At 36.3% G+C, this 25,987-nt stretch overlaps 2 protein-coding genes and 2 non-coding genes across 5 annotated transcripts; 2 read left to right on the top strand and 2 right to left on the bottom strand.

The window, feature by feature from the left end:
* Positions 1 to 2,967: 2,967 nt before the first annotated feature.
* Positions 2,968 to 12,671, bottom strand: LOC141653384 (uncharacterized). Of its 2 annotated transcripts, none has more exons than XM_074461122.1 (14): positions 12,209 to 12,671; positions 10,667 to 10,757; positions 10,455 to 10,539; positions 10,004 to 10,088; positions 9,463 to 9,532; positions 8,627 to 8,696; positions 7,997 to 8,042; positions 7,643 to 7,892; positions 7,129 to 7,334; positions 4,961 to 5,035; positions 3,844 to 3,913; positions 3,675 to 3,755; positions 3,258 to 3,337; positions 2,968 to 3,159 (listed from the first exon to the last, which is right to left on the bottom strand). In XM_074461122.1, the coding sequence occupies exons 1-14, from the start codon at positions 12,355 to 12,357 to the stop codon at positions 3,081 to 3,083; spliced, it is 1,437 nt and encodes a 478-aa protein (XP_074317223.1). In that variant the 5' UTR covers positions 12,358 to 12,671; the 3' UTR covers positions 2,968 to 3,080. The 2 variants fall into 2 exon arrangements, with proteins under 2 accessions (XP_074317223.1, XP_074317222.1); XM_074461121.1 differs by having other exon boundaries at positions 9,463 to 9,544; positions 12,209 to 12,485.
* A 2,436-nt stretch (positions 12,672 to 15,107) lies between these two features.
* TRNAG-GCC (transfer RNA glycine (anticodon GCC)) lies at positions 15,108 to 15,178 on the top strand. The gene has a single exon. It is a non-coding gene; the product is annotated as a tRNA-Gly (tRNA).
* Positions 15,179 to 15,183: 5 nt separating this feature from the next.
* LOC141654120 (small nucleolar RNA snoR114) lies at positions 15,184 to 15,273 on the top strand. Its single transcript, XR_012547691.1, has one exon. It is a non-coding gene; the product is annotated as a small nucleolar RNA snoR114 (small nucleolar RNA).
* Positions 15,274 to 15,612: 339 nt separating this feature from the next.
* LOC141653383 (DNA mismatch repair protein MSH2-like) lies at positions 15,613 to 23,482 on the bottom strand. Its single transcript, XM_074461120.1, has 13 exons — positions 23,179 to 23,482; positions 22,859 to 22,908; positions 22,725 to 22,757; positions 20,979 to 22,052; positions 20,125 to 20,679; positions 19,941 to 20,051; positions 19,601 to 19,690; positions 19,340 to 19,411; positions 18,607 to 18,717; positions 17,986 to 18,112; positions 17,352 to 17,554; positions 16,281 to 16,433; positions 15,613 to 16,149 (listed from the first exon to the last, which is right to left on the bottom strand). The coding sequence occupies exons 1-13, from the start codon at positions 23,231 to 23,233 to the stop codon at positions 15,952 to 15,954; spliced, it is 2,832 nt and encodes a 943-aa protein (XP_074317221.1). The 5' UTR covers positions 23,234 to 23,482; the 3' UTR covers positions 15,613 to 15,951.
* Positions 23,483 to 25,987: the final 2,505 nt, after the last annotated feature.

Raw genomic sequence — 25,987 nt, 5'->3', positions numbered from 1 at the left:
TATACTGCTTCGTACAATTTGTAATTTATAACTTTTAGCTAACTTATTAGAACTTGCTTAAATTTATATATTTTAAGTGAAGAATATTAATTATAAATATGATAAAGATAAAGTTTGATCTTTAATTTCCTGAGAAATAAAAAAAAACTCAATTTCTATTTTCTTATAATATACTAATTAAAGGTCATAATGTATAACAGGAAATTACACCACAATCTACTATTTTAATATGTCGATGATCAACACTCAAAATAGCACATTTGTTATTTAAATAGTGTAAAAACTCTCAAAATGCTAAACAAAAATGTTCAATCTGTCGTTATCAAACAAAACCTAAGTTTCTGCATTTGTTTTGTCGTGTTCAACTTAATCTTTATGAGATGTAAAAATGATGAAGTTCGGAAAGTAGCGGTTAGTTTTATGTTAGTTAGATGGACTTTTCAAGAGGGAGATGAAAGCTTTGCATTTTGGACCATTTTATGTGTGAACCTAAGAGATTAAGTAGTGAGCTAAAGGTTGTTTTGAGTGGGAATGAGGTTTATTGTGACGAGTTGGTTGACTAAAGTTTTTCCTTACTAGATCTAGAAAGGGGATAATAATTATGAGATAATAAAATTTGAAGAAAAAAAGACTATAAAAATGAGATTGAGGTAGTAAGATTTATTTATGCAAAAAGAAATAAATAGCAAAGTTCATGTATATGTATAATATTCAAACTTATTCAGTTTACAAATATAGTACCCAAACACTTTGTTTGAGTATCTGGAATAGAGGTAGGGGAGGGGACGAGAAAAAGACTAGGAAGGGAAAGGAGAGAGATAAGAAGGAAAATTGCTTCTTAAACTTTTCTTTGTTGAAGGAGAAATAAATTGTCTTCGATAAGGGAGACGAGGATCCATATCATCTGGAGTAAAGATTGGTGTTTCATGGAGGTAAATGCGATTTATAACTTCTTAGATGTAAAACGTGGTTGAAAGGTAGTGATAGTGGTAGTGGATTGGAGGTTGTTTCATTAAAAACTAATCACAGTGGCTGATGTTTTATTTTGTGGGTAAATTAGTGGGGTGGAGGGATGGTGCATTCGTAGAAGGTGATGAGTTTAACGAGGATAGTGATAATAAATAAGGTTATTTATCAGCAAAATATCGTTTGCATTAAAACATATAGGTAACATGAATAATAACAATAAACCTCAAAAGATCATATTGAGAAACTTACTCTTGAGTCTTGACCCCATCAATCCAAATTAAAGTAAATTAAATCTTAATTATAACAACATTGTCGAGAGCAAGGGTTAGTTTCCATTTGGTTGTGGATTTTTCTAGAAGTAGGGGTTTAGTTTTTCACTTGGTTGGATAAATTTGAGAGAAGTTTCGAGGACAAGGAACGATCTTTCAAGGGATGAGATTGTTTTATATCATGTGTGTGAATAGGGAAGAAAAATAGGGGTTTGCGTGAAGGATTTTGTTTCAAATGAGAAGATAAGGGCAAGACTATTGTTATAGGGGGTGTCATAAGCAGCCTTAGCCATGTAGTATTGCGTTGAAACTTGGTTTATATTCAAAGGTATGTCTATAGTTTGACCGGGAGATATAACATTTAACTACCTGTAAATGTTTTTACGTAACTACCATTTGACCTAACAATGATTAAATTATGGTTGTTATTATAAAGAAGAAGATTTGTTGTATCATTGAGTTGATTATGCAAAGTAGATATTATTGTTTTCCTTGACCAATTGAAAAACAAACAGGTATTAATGAACAAAATCTAAAAACTCTCAGTCTCAAGTATCATATATATAAAATTCATATTGGTTTTATTTTCCTAAATAAAACATTGTCGAGAGCAAGGGTTAATTTTCATTGGATGGTGGATTTCTCTAGAAGTAGGGGTTTAGTTTTTCACTTAGTTGGATAAATTTGATATAAGTTTCGGAGACACAGATCGATCTTTCAAAAGATGAGATTGTTTTAGATCATTTGTGTGAATAGGGAAGAAAAATAGGGGTCTACGTGAAAGATTTTGTTTCAAATGAAAAGATGAGGGCCAAGACTATTGCTAGAGAGAGAGAGAGAGAGAGAGAGAGGAGGGGGGGCATCCCTAGCCATGTAGTATTGTGGCGGAATTTGGTTCACATTCAAACGTATTTCAATAGTTTGACCGGGAAATATTACATTCTAACTACCTCTAAATATTTTTACATAATTACAATTTGATCCAGCAATGATTAAATTATGGTTGTTATTCGAAAGAAGGAGATTTGTTGAATCATTGAGTTAACTATCAGTCCAAGTATCATATATATAAACTTCGTATTCGTTTTATTTTCCTAAAAAAAGTATTTTATTAATCAACCACTCTTTTATTCTTATGTCAATATTATGTTAACGGCAATTATTTGTTGGTCATGCGGCATACATAAAATCTTAGACATGAACGATGCTATATGTCTATATTTCATTTTATTGTGAAATTTATCACATATTATTTTAATATCCGTGCAACGCACGGGCAAAAAAACTAGTACATCATTAAGAGATCACAAGCAAGGTTTCTACTTTCTAGTAATCGCCTCGTCGTCGTCAACGTCAAAGATAATTCTAATGGTTTTAGGACTCAGCATAATAGAGTACAATGGGTCGAATGTATGAATCCTTAACTTGCGCAAATAACACAATATGATTGTTCACGAAATTCCAAAATGGAAATTTCGATGAGAATTACATTTAATGTCTGCTTAAAGTTTATAAAAAAAAAAAAAAAAAAAAAAAAAAAAAAAAAAAAAAAATCGGCAATGAAAGAGTACAAATTGAGACAAATCTATGCCCTGGTTAACCCTTAAAATTAGAGAGCCAAGTTGGTGTGACTACATTATATATTTACATGATTTGCAGGTTTAACGTAAGCAAGCTAACAGCTCCTCTATAAAACTTAACTTAGTCAGGCACTTGCTAACTCGATTCAAAGAATAGCAGCTACCAGCATGAAAAGAAGCAGGTTTTTTTGCATGATAACAAGAAGCAAGTTGTATGTGCATTCGAGTTCTGTACATAGGGAATGTCGATGAAATAAGCCAACTATACACCATATACAGCTAGTCTCTCCTCGATAGAGACGCGACAAACTGGACATTTCTTACATTTATCACTGCACAAACTGCAGCCAAATTTTGTAATTTTAGTCAATAGAACACTGCTGCATAGGAAAGCTTGAAATTCAGTACGCAAAATTGAAATACAGAGTAGATAACTAACCAGCACAGAATCCGGTGCCTACAAGGCAGGAGGACGATGCTGATCTCTCTCTCAAAGCATACCCGGCACAGAACTTTCTCCTAAAGAACAATTATGTAATATGAGAAATTTTAATGTTGAAAATGGGCAGGTTATCGACATCATAAGAGGGCAAGTACTATCCCAATCCAAGTTCAATAACTATGCATTTGTTCTTCCACAGAACGGAGAAGCTTATATAGAAAAAAAATATCTCCTAAAATGCTAGAATGAAGTTAGTACTACACAAATCATAACCTTCCCATTAAATACACAACCTACGTGTTGCCTTCGCCAGAGGCAGCGTAAGGAGAGTTGTTATAGCATTTGGAAAACGTCGTATAAAGATTTTTTCAGATGTATAAGTCAAATGCGCATCAATAGAAGTTGGAATCTTACATTTTGTAATCTTTCAAATTCGTCTTGGCAAATTTTGGTTATCTCTGTTTGCTGCCCCAGAGCCGCCTGCAATCTCCAGACCTGGATAAAAAAAAAAATACGCTAAATCATGCACCCATTCTTCAGGATTTGTTTGGTAAATTAACAGTTAGCACTGCAGATGACTAACCTCCTCAGCTAAGTCCTTCTTAGGCATTTTTTTAACCACCTCGGGTGGATAATTGCAAAAGGTATTGTATCTGAATAAAGCAGAGAAGAACCAGATTAGTAGACAAAAAATTATTTAACACACAGTTTTCATACTATCCCCACATTTACACACATGGTTCCAACTTTCAACCCATTTATATGTCCCGCTTAACTAGATGTTATATTTACGATTTAGATGTCCCGCTTAACTTTCAACCCTTAACTTATATAACTATGGGCCTATGGCTACTATTTGTCCCCGTTATTTTACTACGGCTATTGTGGTTGTTCACCTTTTTATTTTACTAGATTTAGAGGCTAATTATTTTGTGATGGCCAAAAATATAATTGGGATAATAAAGATAGGATGGAGGGAGGACTACTTATAGGTGCTAAGAATTAGTGTCATTGTCAAGTTGAAATAGCACTTCGAGAATGGAAGTAAGATGATATGCATTAGACTCTTTAAGAAATTTTCACTTGGTGAACTGGGATTTCACAAGTTTCACTTTGACGACCTAGTTTTAAGTGATTTTTCACTTCGGTGACCTCAAGTGTAATACAGCCAAAGTTCAATCCAAAATTCCAAACAAGAAGTGTTTTTAAGCATGCAACATACTTTCTAATACTTTTATGTTAAAAATTACCTTAATATCTATATGATCTGAGTAAGCACACATTGTTGTGCTTATAAAAATCACTGAGTGAGATGAAATTTTACTATATTATAGCTTACGCCACCAGAGGGAGAATTTTCAAACCTCGGGTCACCAAAGTGAGAAATTGTGCAAAATACATGTCATGGCAGTGAATATTGAAACCACTGGGCAACAAAGGGGTATTAGCCAAAACCTGAGGGGACAAAAGTGGAAGTAATCCTAATCTTTAAGGGTCCGGAAAAAAAGACCCCAACAATAGTTATTCCAAGAAAGGCAGGAATCACGAGCGAATAACAACGTGAACGGAAGGAAAAGGGCAAAGATTATAGGCTTGAATGGCAAACAAATAGCAGAAAACTGCTAGCATCAAGTAACCACATGGTATAACAAACTGGCACTAAGTGCAGCACCAGCACACTGAAAAAGAAATGTACAGACCCTGATGTTCCTTCATGCAAAAGCCGTGCTTGCTCCTCCCGACTTCCCTCGTCAATGGACCACCAACCAAGTAGCCTGATTTAAAATGGAAGAGGGTTAGCATTTGTTTTCCAGAAATTCATGATTGTTTGAAGTAGACCTGTCAAAACTCGACCCGACCCGAAAACCCGACCCGCACAGCCCGTTTTTTAGGGTTAGAGACCCGGTTTTTTCGACCCGCAGCCCGTTTGACCCGAACCCGAAATGACCCGTTATTTTAGGGTCGAGACCCGACCTGAACGGGTCGACCCGTTGGGTCAAAGGTAAATCAAGAATTTAATTAAAATATTAATATTTATATATTATATTTGAAAAAATAGTTAAAAAAATATTTTTTTTATTACTTAAAATTACAAAAACAACTAAAAAGTTAATTTTATATAACTTTTATAATATTTAATAGGAAAAATTACAATTTACCACCTAATATGTTCATTTTTTTACATTTTACCACCTAATATGTTCTACTTTACAAATAACCACCTAACTTTGAACAAATTCTACACCATTCTAACTTATTTTACATTCATGAAACGTTTTTGCATAATTATCGACTCAATTTCATTTTTACAACTTCCGACCATTTTCATGACCAAACTACCCTTATTAATTACCTAGACTTAGTACTTGGGAATTCCTGGTACTTACTTCTGACTTTTCATTCCCAGAAAAATAGACCCTTGTGAACTATGAACCCTAGAAATCAATTTTTTCCCTTTTCTTCACCCTCTATCATCAAATATAATTCATTAAATGCCCAATTGATCAACAACCGTTATTAGATTCATGCTTGACACAATTTCAATCTTTACTTTCACCATAGATGGCCGAATCTGGCTTGTTTTCTTGGGAATCTGGATTATTTGGTTTGTTAAATACAATTGAATCGTATAGAAGTTACAAATCTTAATCGTCAATTACTCTTCAGGTTTGTATTAATCTGGTTTTGTGATTGCTTATATTGCACTTAGCTGATGGTAAGTCATGGAATAGTCTACACTGGGCTTGAATGGGAACTTAGCTGATGGTAGTAAATCATGCTTTTATGGAGCCTTTAGTTGTGTTTTGTTTGAAGACCAAAATATGATTTAATTGTTGATTCCAAATTCCACCATTACACAAACTGCACTCCACAACTAAATAATACTCGCAAGTAATTTGAGTTAAACGTTATTCACCAATAAACCCAATCGATAGAAACAAATGCAACAGCTAGGGGGATATCCTCAATTGAGTTCTTTAAATTTGCTTTTGTACTTTAAACCTTTTAATTTAAACAAATGTAAGAAACTACATGCTTCATATAATACTCTATAGCAGTGTTGGCAATCTTCTGCAGCAGGAAAGTGTGAGAGATGGACGAACTTTAATGAAACCGTGAATAAGCTCACTGACGCATTTGAGCTGGCAATGTTCTGAGGTTCACATTTAGGGGTCACTGACGCCGCCGATGTTTGGGTTTGTTTAGGAGTTGGGTTTTTTATTTCAATTGGATGATCGAGATTGAGTGAGTGTGAAATAAATAGAGAGGGTATGTAATTAATAAGGGTATATTGGTCAATACAAGTTTACGTAAGACGATAAAATGGAGTCGAGTCGATAATTGCACAAAACCGTCACAAGAATCTAAAATAAGTGAGAATGGTGCGGAATTTGTTGAAAGTTAGGTGGTTATTTGTAAAGTAGAACCTAATAGGTGGTAAATTGTAAAAAATGGAACATAATAGGTGGTAAATTATAATTTTGGCTATTTAATAATAAAATAATTATTAAAAAAACTTTATTTTAATAATTATGTCAACATAATTAATGTAAACGTTGAATATGATTAAAATATTAATTTTAAATATGATTTACATTTTTAAAAAATATTTTTTTAATTAAAAAAATCGTTTAAAAAAGACGCTAGAAATTATTTCGTAACCCGTATTCTAACCTAACCCGGCCCGTGACCCGTATAACCCGACCCGTATCTGGCCCGACCCGTATTCTGACCCGACCCGGGACCCGACCCGCCCGACCCGTTTGACAGGTCTAGTTTGAAGTAACAAGTAACTAGAAAGATTTCACGTTAAAAAAGGGACTTATTTTATAATACAAAAAAAAACACCTAAAAAGAGTTTACATACCTTGAACCACGGTGCATAAATTCGAAACAGTCAGAAAATTTTGCTGAATAGGTAAAATAGTGTCCCTGTCCAACTTCACTATGTAGTAAGAGAACAATTTTCTCCACCAATTGCGATGCAGCTAATAAAACCCCAACTCCTTGCAAGAGAAATATAGGCGAGAAAAGAAGTGGAAGAGGGATAGATCTAGCACTAGCAGGAGTTCCCTGAATGTTATTCAATATACGGCAAAAATCATTTAGATAGTGGTCAATATATTGTTAACAATTAGTATATATAATAATTTTCACAATCAGTCTCCTGAGTGATGGTCTCAAAATATATAAATGAAACCAACCCAGTTCACCTAAATTTCCCCCACCGAAATACACATTAACCCACTAAAAACTGAGATTTAGAAGTAACTACCCCCATATATGGCTCAGTCTCATGATAAATCTTATCACGAGGCTCTCATACGAGAAATTGAGTAACTTTTTACCAAGCAAGACGCTAACTACAACAAGGATTTTACCTCTAAGTGCATGCAGAGTAGGACTTGAAAGACTATGATTGGTAGCTTCATAAGATGGCCACCAATGTCTGGCAAACCACAAAGTGTATCTTGATTTTGATCCTCTTCAGGATAAACAACTAACCCGCTGGTCCAATCAAGATAACTGACAGAGTTAGAGGACGAAGTGCATATGGTAGAGTTGGAAGTCCTGTGGATCAGAGGATTGGTCCATTTTGTACAAACAAGAAAGGAAAAGCACTCCGCAATACTGCAAAACCAATGTTAACGATATAAGGTTTCACTAAATTTTGACTAAAAGCAGATCAATGGATAAAACAATGACAATAACTGGGACAAGCACAAAGTTTATACCTAAAATTGATAAACAAATCCCACCATCCCAATGCACCAATATCACCTGTACAATACAGAAATACGAAGATACAACATGACTGCAGATACATGAGTCGAAGTGAAGGACATTATGTACCGCATGTAAAAGACATAAAAGCAAATGAATATTCTATATTGTGGCAACGGCAAACTACGTATACATGGGCGTATGTTCACACAGATCCACTTGTAGTATGCAAAAGATACCACCTACCAAGATAAATTATAAAAACAGATTGGAAAAGCATGTGATGGCTACAAATCTACAATAACCATTTTTTTCCAGCCAAGAAGATCAGCTCCTATTGAGCATTTGATCTCTATTCTTCCGTTTCCCAAAGTATGGTTCTTAACTTGATAAACCCCATCCTATAGTCATGCAAAGTAGCTGACACAAAGTCGATTGGTTACTATCTGATCAATGTGAGTTCACAAATAATTCATACGAGAACCAGAATATGGCAATGAAATGCTCCTAAAAAATGTGTGGTTTACAGATCCTTTTTACAAACAACCAAGTACGAAGAACAATTATGTTTCGAGAACAAAATACAAAGCCAGAAAAACTTTGCAAGGAAAACTGTAGAGATAAAAGGATAAGAATGATACCAGATAGTTTTAACATGGTGAACAATGTAGCAGCGACAAAGAAAACCATGGAGATAGCGACCCAGAAATGCTGCAGAAAACATTTGACATTAAGCAAATACCTATGAAAAACACATAAAGCCCCATACTTTAAATGGAGTATCATTTAAATGATAACAGTTTGCTACCTTACTAAAAGGTAAGCACAGCATCCTTATAAATAATACATTCCCTAGGAAAGTTCATGAACAAAAAATGGTACTGCCTCCTCCATCACAGCTCTTAGCCTCTTACAAAGATGTCTCAGATTTCTACTTGTACTAAAGACGTGAACCATTCCACAGTTTGAGCAAGCTTTCACAGATGGTTTTGCTAATTCTTGTAAGAGCTGTGACATGGAGGAAGAAGTGTCATTTTTTTTGGCTAATACTTGGGAGTAAACTATAAGAGCCACAACCCCACCCAGAAGAATTTTTTTATTTTTTGCATTAGTGGTATGACCGCCAGAACTACATCCCAATAATCTATAGTCTATATCACAAGAACTAAAAAGTGTGGGCGCCAACATACATAGCATCAATATGCCCAAAGTGTCCACATGCACACACACACAAAGGAAAAAGGGTGTGAAGCATTGTGAATATCGTGATCCAGTAGTAAGGTATGGGAGTATAAGACTTTCCACATTGCTCTTAATAATTTGCGATAGGAATATGAAATTTCTACAGGGATGGGTTGTCTTGCCTAACTTATGGATGTGGGCTCTCCCATTTTTTCAAATAAATGCATTCCCCTGCGAAAAGCTAGTTTTCCAAGGAGGGATAAAATTAAGTGGAAAAAACTGAAGTAAAACTCACCGGAAGTGTCTCCCATATTGCTTCATCACTCAAGCTTTCTTCATCGCTTGGTATTAGGGCCCTGCACATTCTGTAAGAAACTCTGCGCATCAAATAATGCACTAGCTGAAAAAGTAAGGAAAAATGGGCTTTTACAGAAAACGAGTAAGAAGACTGTTATCATCAAAGTAATCTTTAAATAATACAGTAGTATGTATGTCATAGTAATTGGGACACCATATCTTCATTGTCCAGACCAAATTACTAGAATCAAGTCCACAATCCAAACTCTAGCCAGAATGTAACTAGCGCTCCAGTGAGAACTCACTCACTGAGAAGCGCCCCGCATAATTTTGAACTTAAACAGGATGCTAATACATACTCTCGCTGTCCAACAATGATCTCAAGTCTCAAATTCCCCTCACGTGTTTCCTGAAGTAAGAAGCTCATTCTTGGACGGAGGAGTATTTATTTTTAATTTATAATCTAAGATCTTGCAGTTAGGTATCAGAATGTAGCAACAACAGTCGATAATCCAATACCAAGAAAATAAAGTTTGTACCTGAAATTGTCAATTAGAATAATTGTCTGGAAAGTCAATAACGGAATGAAAACAACCTTCAGGCTCACAACAGGAATATTGAAGGCTGAAACAGAATAAATTTCACTCTTTAACATCTTATCATCGTGCAGGGAAGGACAGCAGACTAAAAAAGGGCAGCCCGGTGCACGATGGCGTCCCCGCTAGGCGAGGGTCCGGGAAAGGGTCCCACCACAAGGGTGTAATAGGGGCAAGTTTTCCCTTGCCATTTTGGCAAGAGGCCGCTCAAAGGACTTGAACCCGTGACCTCACGGTCACAAAGCAACACCTTAACCGGTGCGCCAAGGGTCCCATCACAAGGGCGTAACAGGGGCAAGCCTTCCCTTGCCATTTTGACAAGAGGCCGCTCCAAGGACAGCAGACTAATTGGCTTAAAATCAAAGGAATTAAATGAAGACATTGAAGTACATACCCTGAAGACTCTCGAGATATATACAAAGGAGCAATTCAAATGCAACTATCAATGGTGTCGCAACAACAGCATGACAGGGCGCCCACTGTTAATGAAAGGCGATATATTAAACTTAGGCAACATAGATAAGCCCAGCAGAAGAAACCCCGCAGTAAATTCTGGGGTAGGGACTATTAATCTAATGTATGAAATAACTGGGAGAAAAAATATACATGACGGTCATGCGGAACTGAAGGAGCAGGCATTGAGAATCTTCCTCGGGCGGTGACTATGTGAAAGAGCCATATAGGGCAAAACACCGTCCTGCACACAAACTCAATATCAAACACTATGAGATAAACCAATCAAAACCAATAGTCCTTTTCTTAGAAGGCCATTGTGTAAACAAACTAGGTTTAGAGCAAATTTATACGCTCCAACATACACTTCCAGAAAATACTTTTAAAAGTTTGCAGGTGAGCAAGCGTACTGCGTACATCAACTATATTATCATGAACAAAAAGAGAATGACACTCGAAAAAACAGAAGCCATACTTGATGATTGAAAAAATGGGAATCAAAGGATCTTAAGATCATGATGGATGTAAGTGTAAGGTGTTCACATTCTCATAGTTGTTGCTTATAAAGCAATTAAGCAACATACCGAACACAATTTAACTATTTTGTTGTAACATGACGATTGCCACTTCAAGTTCAACTTCAACACCAACAAAATTTCAACAAGCATTGACCTTTGTTCCATTTTAAGAAATATGACACAGAAGGATATTCTACAAAATTATTACGTCTTGTGCTTGAAAAGCAACAGAAGATAGGAATCAATTATAAAAGAGACTGGAAACTTCATTACAAATGCCCAAGCTTTTCTTTCTCCTTTTTAATCAAATCCACAGTCAATAAACGAACTGAGAACATCAGAACATTTCAATTACTATTTCAACACAAATGATTACTTCCTACTTTTTCTTCCCAAAACTGAAATACCCATTTCATCTAAAAATCATTTAATTTCTTAAATTCTGATACCGTACTAAAGTAAACCTACCAAATTCGATGACGATGACCGACAGCTAAGGTCTAAGGACCCATAAACTTCAAAGGTCCACCTAAGGCAAAGAAATTCACAGACCCACATGGCCACAAGTCTTTACAACATAATTCAGTCCGAATCACCCAAGGACAAAGTTCGACGCAATTCGGAATCGAATTCAGCTTCAACCCATGTCATCCATTAGCTCAATTTAGTGTAAATCCAAAATCACCAATACAGGAACCCACCCAACCCCAAATAGATTAGCTCTTAACACAATTTGATAACCAAAAAAAAAGAATTTTTGACACATTCCCAACTAATAATTCATAGAAATGATTCAGCAAAAAATAATTATTTGATCCAATTCCCTTGGAACAAAACCAATATATCCCAAATAACACTAATCAAAGCATACAAAAGTAGAAATTCTGACAAAATCCCAACTCAAAATTCCAACAAAACATTCTATGAACATCAATCATTGACCTAATCCAATCCACATGGGGTAAACCCCAACAACCAAAACATACTAAAAATAACATGTAGTGAACAAAAAGCATATATCTTTCATTATACTCAACACCCAAAAATAATCCAAATGTAGAAATAATCAACACATGTAAACAACACTAAAAAAATTATCCTTTTTTTTACTAATTAGCAGGGTTCTATTCACCTTTTAAGGGGTAAATTGGGTAAATAAAAAGGGCAAAAAAATTACCACCAAGAGTAAGAAGCCATATGATCAAGCTTATAGACAAGTAAGCAAGTAAAAGAGAAAAGAAAGACATGAGCTCCTAATTTCATCAGAGATTTTGCAACTTTTCTCCAACTCATTGCATATCTTCTTCTTTCTCCACTCATCATCATTTTTTTACTTGCAAAAATATGTTACACTAATTTTATTTTATTTTTTTGGAGTTAATTTTGTAAAAGGGGAGATTTTGGATTAGTGGGGTCTAAGAAATATAAATTGAGAATTTAATTAGAGGGGAGTTTTTCAGTGGGTGCCATTAATGATTATTAAATTTATGAATTGAGGAATTGATTGAGTTTTTTGAGAAGATTGTTTGAGAATTTGGATTGACATGGAAGAAGGGTGAACAATCAAAGAAATGGAATATTTTTTTGAAGGAAAGTTTTGGTTTCTTGTCAAAGTTTTTATGTTTGGTTCTTTACAATACAAGTAGCTCTTTAGTAAAAGAGATTTTAAAGGACTTTAGAAAGCTTAGTACTAACCCCCTCACACAAGAAATGAAGGGGAGACTTTGGTCTTTATAGTCCATGCTTAACAAAATCTATGCTCAAAAATGTTTATGGGTGTTTTGAAAGACAATTGTACCCCTACAATAGTTTTATTGGAGTAATAATTTATTGTCGATATTGTATTTTTAAGTTCGTTTTTTTATGACGGGAGATCTGTAGCCGCTATCTTTGGTGCATATTGAATAAACCCTCGATTATACGTAATGGCATGCAAACCACATATACCAGGTAAGCCGCCCGAGAGTGGCGACATCAAAATCTAGAAGGCATATACTCAGGTTATAAATACTACACAAGATCGCTTTTGACGAGGCTTGAACTTGAATCCCTTAGAAATTTCACCAAATTTCATTTTTGTCATATTGTAGTATCTTTTTTGATACTTTGTGCAAAAAAAAAAAAAAAACAAACAAACTGCTATTTATTTATATTCGTATAATTAATGTATTAGTAGATTTACAAAATCATGTATAATTCTTTTAAAAAGTGAGATTTATAAAAAAAAAAAAATAATAATAATCTCATATTTTCATGCTTCTATTAAAAAGGGAAGATATAGCATTGAGAATCACAAATTTGAATTTGTAAAAGGTAAAAATTTGTAATTTCACACATTTAAATTAATTTTGTAAAAGGTAAGAGATTAAGGATCAAATTTACCAGAAATTTGGGTAAGAATTTTTATTTGAAGATTCAAAATTTTGTAATATGTCCATTTATGAAACTTAAATTTTTATTTACATCTTCAAAAATTATACGGCTTAATTTTATTTTAGCTTTTTATAATTTAACGTTTCTTACGTTTCTATTGGGGATTATATTTTTATTTATTATAAGAGAGCATATAATTTTACTATATCAAAGCACATTATTAGCATTTGAGAATGTATATATAATTTTAATTAGATGTTAACAGTTTCAGTTTAAATGGTAACATAGCATAATATTAACAAAGGAAACTAATATGTGACCACTTCAGTAGTAAATTATTACAAACTATTTTCCGACCAACTTGCGCACTATCCAACCCATTTCAATGTCAAATGGTATTATCCGACCCGTCTTCACCTTATGGCGGATAGTGCATGTTTTCAATGAGAATTTGTGCTACTCCCCTAAGCAAATGGAAATATATGTGAAATTTCGAATCTTAAAAGAAGGCTAAACTTGTCTGTAAGGGTGGAGTATAGTGAAATATTTGTGAAACTCTCTAGGATTTCAGGTTCAAGCCTCTTAAAAAGTAATCTCGAAAAGATTATTTACGATTTGAGACTATGTTTTCAAGACTTCAAGTCTGCTACCCTCGGATGACTAATCTGATACATATTGAGCTCCCTTGTCATAAAGCTAAACAATTTGTGTCAAACAGCCTTACGCAAAGTTGTTGTGACCATACTCTTTTAATAAGTACTTGTACCCATTAATATAGTTATATTTAGACCCGATTACACTATTTTGTGTAAAATTGCATTGTATAAAACATTTTTTATATCGTTTCATGTAAAATGTATTTTAGCACGAAAAATGTGAATATTTATGTTATGAGCAGCGAGATTTATCAATGAAAACAACAAATCTCTACATGTTTGTTTCAAATTTTACTCACGTATTTGAGAAACTAATGCAACGAAAATGAATAGAAGTAGTAATTGACATTTAAATTTATGATTTACCTTTATATTAATATTTATGTATACAAAACATAAATCAGAAATTACAGAATAAGGTTATAATTTGAGACATACATTTTATTTGTCAACATTTATTTATTACTATTAATAAAAGGAGCGTCCCAGATTGTAAGACGGTATAAGACAATAATGATTCTTTATAATTAGCTTTCAATTACTCTAATTCTCAATTTTTTTTTGTTTAACCAACCTTTTCATTATTTAAGGATAAACAAACATTTTATTTTGAAAAGGACACGATGACGGACGAATCTCGGCAGGATTGCATGCTCAATTATTCAATTTTGAAAAAGAATCTCAATGAGTATATAAAATCAACCAAGTAAATGTATAACTACTGAATTTATATTATATATATTATTTGTAATTGACATTTTCATTTTCCACAAATTATTTGACACTTCTTGGTCTCTTGGTTAGTAGTTAGGGTGATTCTTTGCAAACTTTTTTATTTAAGAATCATACTAGAGAATAAAATCTAATAGAATCATGGTTATCAATTTTAATTCAAAAGTTGAATTAGACAAAATATTACTGTCATTTTATTATCATTTCTTGAAAAAGTCTAAATTAAAGGAAAAGACGATGGTGTCCCATTTTTAGTTACATCATGTTATCAGTTTGTTATGTTAGATATATGAAAGTAGTAATAATGTTCAACAAGCACCAGTGGTCTAGTGGTAGAATAGTACCCTGCCACGGTACAGACCCGGGTTCGATTCCCGGCTGGTGCATTTGTAAGCTGTGATGAATTCTGCGCTACTGTGGCACTGTGGTCCGCCACATTTCTCTGATACACACAGATGATAACTTCCGCGCATCTGAGCTTGCCAATTCTTTTTTTTATTTTTTATTATTGTATGAGCGTTAATTATACTAAGAACAATTTTACAGTAAGAGCGTAGATTCGTAGAAATAGAGTATAGTAATTATACCTTACGCGGAGCAAATTCGTTCTTCTGTGTAAGAGTAAGAACTTTCTTTAGTGGAACGTATCTTTAAGAAACTCTAAAAGAGTATAGGGGATGCAATGACATTCTCTGTATCTACATCGTCCCAGTGCACTTCGCTGCAGATTCACAGGATCTTATGTATTAGTTCATGTTACGGCATCTGTAGTCATGTCTAATGCTAATTGTACAAGGAGAGATGTTCAGACAGCCAGGCATGGTTAACTCAAGAAACTATTTCATATAAAGATTCGTACATGTTACAACATTTAATAGCCATGGGACATCGCTAATACTACTAGTTAGTGAAGCATCGGGCAAAAAACTCGTGCAACTTAACAATTAACATATTACAAATCTTGCTGCAGTTTCATCCCGCAAATTGACACCAAAAAGAGCTGTCCACTCTAACTACATCGATGCTCGGAGGTGGGGAAAACTATTCACGAGCTTGACCACGAGACTACTTGAGTAACAACGACCATTGATAGGTTAACAAAACTAAGGGAGTACCTAAATGCATCCACCTGATATAAACAAAACTAAGGGATACTGAACTAGAGAAACTGCTTCAACCAAGGATGTGTCTTAGCATCCCTCTCCAAGTCGCTCTTCATTTCACTGACACGCAGCAATGCTTCCTTCAACTCCATCCGATCTAATGGAAGCTCTGCAAACTCTTTCAAGTATCGGTGAGCCCTTGCAGCACCCTCGGAAATTGCGTCGGGTTCAGGTCTCTTCCTTTTCACTCCGACCTGTAATGTATGGAAAAATTCACTTCACTGACACGCAGCAATCTTCCTTTTCAATAATTTGAAAATACAGATGGTACAAGGAGACAAGTTCTACATCACACAATTTTGAGCATCATTTTTAGAACCTGTACCTCTTTAGTGGGATCATCAGTATTGATTATGGCAGGAGAAAAATCTTCCAGTTCAGCTGCCTTTTCTCTAGCAAGTGACACCACGCTTTCAGGAAAATTAGCAAATTCTGCAACATGGATACCAAAACTTTGATCACACGCTCCTGGTTCAACCTGAAAACAGTACAAAGAGAACACGGGTTTTTAAGGATAACCCTCAGCTAAGAGAGAATCAAAGAGCATGTAAAGTTGACACCAGATATGAACCATAGACATAGATTCTAGGGACTTGTATCTTCTTAATATTCCCAAGTGTTGTGTTACTCACTTACTCATGACACTGAATATGACAAGTTTTTCTACGGTCCCGTTTTCCTCAAGATACAATACTCCACTAGCCATTGATTCAAGTCAACGTATTGGTTAAGCAACCCCATCGTGTGTTGTGTTGGATCAATTCCTCGATATTCAATGTGGAACCAAATATCTAGTGCCAAGTATCCTCGAACAGGCTCCAGTAAAATTGAGCGGCGGTGATAATTTTCTGTGTCAGTTTTGAGACAGGAAGAGACACGCCAGACAAGAGTAAGAAAATCATTATTAGCACTTTGATTCCCGATGGATTGGATCTGGTTTCACACATCTGATTAACCAAAATGACAAGTGCGATTATGGATTTATGGGAATTAAGTAAAAGGGAGGAACCAGATTCATGAGAGCAGCAGTATCACTCCCTCTGTCATTACATTTGCTTACTATTCCCTTTTGGTCCATCTCGGTCATTTGTTTACAACTTTACATGTCTTACTTTGGCAAGTTAATTGTGTTAAAAGGACATTTTTGCCATCACTTTCGTTGAGTTGTATCCATGTGACCTTAACGCACCATTATTACATTCTAACCTATCTATTATAAATACTCTTAACCCACTTGCATGTGCTTGCATAGAAAAAAAAATACAATCCAAAGCAAATGTAACAGCAAAGTCACTAGGAAAATAGCATGATCAAAAGGAATATACAGGCTCCAAATAAAATAACGAAGTAACAAACAGCTAACTGGAAAGAGAGTAGTTTCTGATTATGAAAATACCTTGTATAGCATAGTCAGTTTGCGGCTTGAAGAATCAATGTGTGCACTAACATGATAATTTGCAATGCCAGCAATTTTTCTACTCTGAGGTTGCATATCACTATTATCATGACCTAAAGCTGTTAGTTCATGAAAGTGAGTCGCAAACAGAGTAGGGGCTTTAATGACGTCAACAATGTGCTCACTAATTGCCCAAGCTAAACCTGCAACGGTAGACCATTGAATTCGTGAACTGAATAATACGCTAATAATGTGACTGCATTACTATATGAAAAACTTAATTTTTTGAAGTTGCATTGCTTAGAAGAATGAATACGCGAGCAAAACACAAGTCCAGGCCAGTTTCACATGCCTGAGTATTCTAATGAATATATGGAATTAACTTCTCTATTTACTCAGTGAAGTGAAAATTCTAATGAACTACCCCTTAAATCTTAATGCATCCTGAAAGTTAAACGATCAAGGATTTTTAAAAAGTTCCAACTATTGTTTCAACACATACAGTTTCTTGTGTACAGGATATGCAAGTTGCAAATTAAGGATGTGGCGAAGAGAGCTCATCTACTTCATAAAGAGGACTACAGATTAAGTCAGCTCATGAGTAATTACAAGAAAGATAGAAAGGAAAACTAACCAAATCCATCGTAAGTTGATGTTCCTCGGCCAAGCTCATCAATTATTATCAGAGACTTGTCAGTGGCCCCCTTTAATATTGATGCAGTCTCTAGCATTTCTTGCATGAATGTAGACACTCCTCGCAACTGCAGGAAAGAAGAGATGATGCTCACAAATAAAATATAGTTCACTGTACACATTAATAGATAGCCTACATCTGTATATTGCTTTGACGACCCAACAAAAATAACAAAATTGAAGTAACAAAGACCTGAACTACACGGTTACTAGGTTATGCCGGCACGTAGGCTTTTTCAAATCATGTTAGCATACAGAGAGTTCCAAAAATGACATTCAATTATTTTGTAATAAAAAAAAAAAATTCTTCCAAACAGTTCATGTCCTTTGATGAGAAACATCTGGAGGCTCTCGCCACAGGTCATCTCTAGAATGGTATCAACCTGACGGTCCTCATGAAGTCCTGGGAAATTTTGAATTAGATCGGATTTAAGCTAAGCGAGCAACGATTTTGAAGTTCCTTTTTCATTTTAATTTTTCATTCAAGCAAACCAGATGTTTAAGTTGATTGTTGCCAACCCAGACAATAGGAAGCATGGCGTTGAAAGCATAGCGAACTTACTTGGCAGTCACCAGCACCAACACGAGCAAAAATGCAATCACGAACAGAAACGCTGGCCCTGTCACAAGGAACAAATGAACCAACTTGCGCCATCAAAATATTCACACCAACCTGAAGGGATAATAAGGAGATTAGACAAAAGCCAAAAAAACATATTGAAGAAACACCATTTACAATTAGCAAAAGAAGACTTCAAAAAATGCACTCGTGCTAAAAGACTAATACTATCCTGGATTATCTTGATCATGTAGCTAACAAGAAGTCAAAAACAATCTCATAATCTCATGAGAACAGCGATTCACAGTTATTATATGCATATCCAGAAGCTTCAGCAAATATGGATGGGCTAATTCCTACGGCAAACGTACGTTTGGGGATGATCCATAATGAAAAATGATTGGACAGATGCTCAAACATAAGAAACGCATACTCAAAACAAAAAAATAGTGAATTTTCACTCCATTGGAAATGAAATGGGGTGATTGTGTATCAAAAAATCATAGCACACTGCTACCAATGCCTCATCTCATTTTTCAAACATAATGGCATATTTACGTAGTTGCATTCTACAAAGTATTATTTCACATTAACTTTCTGACATAAAATGGTGATCTAATATTTTGTGTACTAAGAAAACATAGACGGCACGAAAAGAAGACATTGACCAATGTCACAAATACATCCATAAGGACCAATCAATCATCAACATTAGGTTATGAACTTATATGCTTACTTGTCTGATGAAAGTGGATTTTCCTCCCATGTTGGGTCCAGTGATGATTTGGAACCAACTTTTTTCTCTGACCTGGTTTATGATAAATACAATAACTTGTTAGAAAATGGGCCGTCTAGTACTCTAGACACAGCAGCAGCAACAACAACAACAACAACGTTACCCCAATGCCTCAATGGCTCCCGCAAATTGCGGGGTAAGGGGTCGTCAACTCATCATAATGACAATTGACATCTATAGATATTCACAACAGGGACTCACAAGTTTACAATCATTTGGTATGAAATTCACCCAGTCTTGAGCCTCCACACAAGGGTGTCTACTCCCTTCTAAGATGATGTCCCCAGCATCCTGTCTCAACGAACATAGAGTAAGCATTCATGAACTCTTACACCAACAACATCAATATTATCCCACTGCCTAAAGGACTCACACAAATGGTCACGTAAGCGAGGCCATATGTACACAGTCTTACACTTTTACCCTTGCATTAACAACATAGATTGGCCATATGTACACGAAAATTGTGTCAAGAATTCGTCTACTACTTCACTATAAAATTGACTTCAAAAAAAGAGCAAATTAATGGACAAAGGCTTACAGAAGGAGTGATGTCTGGTCTTGTATAGGGAGTTGGACAGCTTGAAGCCAAATCAGCAAAACCGAGTAACACATCCAGTTCAGACAGTAACACAGCTAAAGACTCGAACACCTGTACATCCAAACTTTCTAAATGCATAAACCATTCTCAAAAATAAGTAGATGCAGAACGTAAGATATAATACCTCAGAGAAAGTGGCAGCAGTCTGAACCACTCGCAGCACCAATTCTTTTTGGCAGTTTTTGTACTCCTCCAGTATCCTTTGGTATTGATCCCCTAATTTTTTTAGCTTTGGATTTGTGAACTTCACACCATCTTTTCTTGTTTCAAGGACAATAAATTGTGTAGTAAGCTTTTTTCTTACTTTTGGCTCCTCTTTCTTCGTGATCCTGAAAACATGTCCGAATTGTGTTCCCTTTTCCAACTTTAAGACTTTATCAGCAGCAAGATCAAGATCAGTAGCAGTTTTGATGTGAAGGCTTTCTATCTCGCGTTCAACTGACTCTTGCTCGTCTTTCAGTTGAAGAAGCCTTGAATCGTAACTAGATGAAATCATATACTCACCATTCACCAGTTGGTCAAGGTCGACAGAAGTTTCCACAAGGGAAATGAACTTGTTCAAATGATCATCATCGCTCCAAATTTCAAAAGGTTCCAAAAACCTTTCTCTAATCAATGCAGAAAACTGTCCATCATATCTTTCGAGAGCACTTCTAATGTAAGGAAGTCTGATGCTTGACTGTGAAGCAGAAAAATTGCGATTACATGAATGACAAAGCTACAGATGAGCTACAATTTGCACGTGTGATTATATAAGCCTCTCTCCGTCTTTGTATATGACAATTTAATTTTTTGAGAAGTAGATTTGACTTTAAATTTAACAAATCAAGTACTTTGACAAAAAATGAGTGACACGTGACACATTTGACTTTAGTCACTAAGACAAGCTTAGGCATCGAAAACAACTTCAGGAGTTAAAAAAAACACTGAAAATTTGCGAAGACATGACGGAAAAAAAAATAGAGTTAGTTCACGGACCTGATAGAGTTTTACAACCTGATGTAGACTGGCCCGTTTCCTCTGAATAGTACGAGCTAGTCGCTCCATATCTGATATTCGTTTTAAATGTTGCCTTAGATCTTGGCGAAGTTCTATATCCTCGATAAAGGCTTGTACTAAATCCAGTCGAGCATTTATTTCATTCACGTCTAGCAAAGGCTGCTTCAACCACATGTGAAGTAGCCGTTTTCCCATCCCAACAGTACATGTTCTATTCATGAGACCAAATAGACTAAAATTTTTGTTTGCATCAGTTTTACTCTCCATGACATTTAGAGCTCTCATAGCTGCAGAATCTAATCTCATGAAACTGTGAAGACTATAAGGCTGAACAGTATAATTTCCATAATTACTTTCATCTGAAAGTAAATCCGCAAACGATAATAAGGAGCCTAAAGCAGCCGATGCATATTCAAACCCGGAAACTAAATCACGAACAGGTTCAATCGAGCCTTTGACAAGCCTGCTGAGATCTTGCACCAAATCTCTTGCCTTAAACTCGGACCTTTTTCTTTCAGTTACCATTACACCACATCTTGACAATGCATCTAGCAAGCTTCTACTTTCAGCGGACTTTGCCAAGTCAGCCGGGAGTAAACATTCCTTGCAACCAAGCGAAACCAATGAAGATTCCGTATTAGTGAAGTGGCTGTCATCTAAAAACTCAGCCAAACCAACAACTCTTCTGGTAAGGTCAACATAACTTAGCCCAACAGTGCATCCAATGTCCTTGAAGTTTAGAACCAAGGCAACAGTGGCTGGAGAGTCCTGCATTTCATTATTAGCGAACAAAATGTCTTCAAAACTGCCAAGGTTTCCCGGACTTCCGCTCTTCACAAGTCTCCAGTTAGAACCGCTGCCCTCATACAGCTCAATAGTGTGGTCTGTCCTTTCCAAAAGCAAATCGCGAGCAATCGTTTCAAACATGCTTTTACTAATAGTTACACTTGACAGGCCTTCAGAACCACTTCCCAACTGCCGCAAGGCTGTGGTAGTGTGGTAATACGTTCTCGCAATAAAAGTTGCATTTTCTCCATGGGCAGTAAAATAATCCTGGTTTAGACACGCAACTTCTTTCTCAGACGCCAAGTACAAAACAAAACATAAACATTTTGTTTACAGATGCTAAGGCTGATGAAAAGATGGGCGGTAGTCACTCTAGTTGAAAAGGAAAACATATCTGATACGATATGTTAAAATTGTAAACCATAACTATCCTCAAGAAATAGACGTAGTTAAAGCAGTCATCTTCCATTTCCTAAATTGTTTGCTAATTATTAATTCTCCAAACTTCAGATTGCAATTAAAGCATACCTTGGGTGATATATTTTATCATTAACACCTTCAAAGTTCAAACCGTGGATGTATTGCCCGAAGTTTGAAAGTAGGTGAATTAACCGCAAGAGGTTTCCAAAATACTGAAAATGTGTGTGTGTGTGTGTGCACGTGTGTTTGTTCAATCAAGTAGATGCTAAAGTTCAGCCTCCCACAACGATTTATCATAGAGGGGTTTCATAAACCAACCTATTTCAACATTTGTTAACAATTTTCTTTCTCATACCCCAAAAAAAGTAACTAAATTTGTGACAAGGAGGTGTTTTAACAACCAATAAACCTTCAAATATAGCAAACAAACCGTCTATATAAAAACAAACAAACAAGTAGAATCATAAATGAGCAGAAAAATGGCAACATTTCCACAGCACCAAAAGAAGAGAAACTAACCCGACGATCGAAGAACCGAACAGCTCGAGACTCCTATCAATACAAACACATAAACCCATTTTCAAAATCCGTAAAACCCCCAAATTTATTTTTAAAAAAAAAAAAAATCGCTTCGGAAAATAGAGAACACTAACCTTGGGTAGGGTTTTAAAAAATGACAAAAAACCCTGCGCCTGTTTAGCATCTACAAATAACAAGCAAAACACACCATAAATCCCAAAAACCAATTCCCGAAATACAAATACTCCATCCGTCCCAATCAAAGCGTATTTTAATCAAAAGTAAACAAATGACTCGACCGAGTGAGTATAGAACAATGAAAACTGAAATACTCCATCCGTCCCAATCAATCGTATTTTAATCAAAGGTAAACAAATGATTGATAGGAGGGGTATACAAATAGAAGGAACAAGAAAGAGAGATATGAAAGCAATAGTAGTAATTAGGGTTATACCGAGCTTGAGTTCAGGGAGCTTATTATGATCTGGGAAATGCAAATCGTCGTCCATATTGATGAATTACAGGATATAATTTAGGTTAAAGATGAAGGAATTAAAAAGGGGGGTTTTGATTTTATTTGATTTTATTTGATTTCAAGAATGTGTAATTTTGGATGCCTGGTAGTGGAGTGATGGTAATTGTAGCGGTGTTCAAGGTATTGGCGGGAAAAGTACCACTGGGTTTTGGCGGGTAACCTACAACACTGGGCCTGGCGTCACCGGCTTTGGTTGCCACTTGCCAACGACGTTTTATCGCACTCTTGGCACTATTTATCTTTAACCTTTAAAACGATCCACTATCAAAATAGCTACGATCACACTTCAATTCTTATACCATATACCTAATTCTTATATCATACACCAAGCTGTGTGGTACTTCCTACTCCCAATATTAAAAAATAAAAATAAAAAAATTACAAAAGCCCCCACTACTTAACATTGTTAATAGTTATCATTTTCCATGAAAGTTTTTTTCTCCTCTTCCAAACTACATCTTCCGTTTCTATCAAAAAATTATGCATAAAATTTATTTCCATCCAACGTAGTGGTTTTGTAATCTTGATTCGAGTTTTGATTAATTAAATTCTAACCGGGGAAGTAGCAAATTACCCCATAAGTTTATCTATACGTACAATTAACCCCCTTAAGTTTTGACGGGGGCAAATTAACCCCATAACTTTGCTTTCAAGTGCAATCGACTACTGTCCATAATTTAATTAAATAATATACACTAGGGAAGATCCCGCGCAAAAACGCGGTTTTTTAGATCGCTTTGTATATAGATCTTAACAATTAAATTAATTGTATTTAATTGTAAAACTAACAATTTTAAATGTGAAGTATTAGGAGGTATGTTTTGGTAAATTTTTACCAATTTAGGGTTAAAGTAGTCTTAACGTTAGGTCTAAATTAAGATTCGTTTGATTGTTGTATGTTAACCTGTATGAGCGACGTAAATAAAGAACACATGCAATTTTGGTGACGCGGAAAACCCGATGTGGGAAACAACCGCGGGGGGAGACGGAATCCCACCAATATTTTCACTATAATTCGAGAGGAAGTACAGTTTGTTTGCTTGCTATGAATGCTAGGGTTTAGTTCTCGTATTTTCTGATCCCCTTTCTTCTTTTCATTGAGGCTCTTTATATAGGGGAGCTCGATGAGCTAGGGTTTCTTGCTTTCCCTCCAAGTTATTCCTAATTTGACACCGGGTAAGACTTTCCTTCTTCGGATTCGGCAAGAGGTTGGACTCTCACACGCTTCTTTCGCGCAGATCAAAGCCCACATCCTGCGCCGCTTCTGGCGATCTTTGTCACCCCGACTCCCCGATATCCTGCATCCCGCAATGCTTCCAGCCCTCTCGCCCCAAGTCGGCCCATATCCAGATTTTGGGCCTAACAGTTTGCCCCCAATTTTCCGCGAAAGTGCAACCCTAATTGTTTGAGCGGGAAATTGCAGTGTATCGTTGAGTGACTTCTCGCATACTCCATTTCAATTCACATTTCTCAAAACCCCAACTACCCCCTCCTATTTAATCTCACCAGTCCGCCTTTTTCTCTTTCATCATCATTTCATTTCCTCAAAATCTTCAAATTTCCGTCTCCCCAAATCCCTCTTCGTCAACGTCCTTTCACTGCCAGCGCCGCCTTCATCCGTCTTCTCAGGTACTTCTGCTTCTCTCTCCTTGTTTACCATGACAAAGACCCGTTTAACATCATCCTCCTCCACCACCATCGACCTCGAAAACGATTTCCCTTCACATGGAGTTCTCAAAAGACCGCATTCCGGCGACTCCCACCTAACCCAAGAGGATATCCCTAGAATCAAAGCCCTGCTTGGATTGGGTGATGACGTGGTGATCCTCATCCCCAAACCTGGTCAGAAAGCAGACGCCTTCCGTGCGGGGTGGATCTGCTTATACACTTACCCCTTCGCCCTTGGCCTTAGATTCCCTTTTCCCTTGATGATTCAAGAGTTCATTCGTCTGAACTCCCTACCCATGGCCCAAATTGCCCCCTATGTATGGAGAATCCTCTTGTCCACCGTTGCTCGAACAACGATCCGGGCGCCAAATTGGACTATCAGATCTGGCCCATAGGTTTGAGTGTCGGTCATTGGGACATGGCCAATACACTTTTAGGGCTGTGGAGAAGACTGAGAATTTTCTTCAGTCGGCTGCCAAGGGGAAGAATGATGGGTGGTACGAGGATTTCTTCTATGTCAAGCTTGACTCTCTTCCCATTCACGCCGATTACTTGTTCGAGAACTGGGTTTTTGCTAAGAGTAAGTATATTTCGCATGTCTTTTCTTGATTGCTCTTGTCACTCACTGTCCTTACTCTTTGATCTGATGCAGAACTCAAGAACCCTGAGAAATCTGAGGACGAGGACACTTCTGTTGCCAAGCTCTTTTCCATTCCTGAAGACCGTAGACTGTTTCCCCTTCTGCTCTCTGGCTTAGCCGACTCCGCTACTGAAGAAACCATGTCTTCTGGTAAATACCCTTCAATCTTTAGGAACCTCCTAACCCATTGGTTCTTTATTCTGATCCCTTGCGTTCTTGTGCCACTGTAGGAAGTGCTAGACCGTCTGCCTCTGAGATCCTGATGCGCCATGCCAGAAAAAGAACTGTTGATTCCTCTAACTCCCCTGCCTCCTCAAGAAGGAGATCCTCCTCTAGGCCTGCTCCAGAGCCTATTGAAGTGACCCCAATATCGCGTGCGCCTGGGTCCCCTGTTCATGCTGACGAGCTGTTGCTGTGCCT

The sequence above is a fragment of the Silene latifolia genome, chromosome 4 (assembly GCF_048544455.1).
Source record: "Silene latifolia isolate original U9 population chromosome 4, ASM4854445v1, whole genome shotgun sequence".
NCBI classification, from domain to species: domain Eukaryota; kingdom Viridiplantae; phylum Streptophyta; class Magnoliopsida; order Caryophyllales; family Caryophyllaceae; genus Silene; species Silene latifolia.
This window is presented reverse-complemented; position numbering and strand designations above follow the sequence as displayed.

Bases quoted from the DNA above. Each gene is read 5' to 3' on its own strand.
- LOC141653384 (XM_074461121.1), bottom strand. From the start codon at position 12,357: ATGATGATGAGTGGAGAAAGAAGAAGATATGCAATGAGTTGGAGAAAA. The intron at 7,893-7,996 runs GTATAAACTTTG...TTGGTTTTGCAG, and splicing joins GATTTGTTTATCAATTTTAG to TATTGCGGAGTGCTTTTCCT. The intron at 3,914-4,960 runs GTCTGTACATTT...TGCTTTATTCAG, and splicing joins TTGCATGAAGGAACATCAGG to ATACAATACCTTTTGCAATT.
- LOC141653383 (XM_074461120.1), bottom strand. From the start codon at position 23,233: ATGGACGACGATTTGCATTTCCCAGATCATAATAAGCTCCCTGAACTC. The intron at 20,680-20,978 runs GTCCGTGAACTA...TCTGCTTCACAG, and splicing joins AGGTTGTAAAACTCTATCAG to TCAAGCATCAGACTTCCTTA. The intron at 16,150-16,280 runs GTACAGGTTCTA...CATACATTACAG, and splicing joins CTGATGATCCCACTAAAGAG to GTCGGAGTGAAAAGGAAGAG.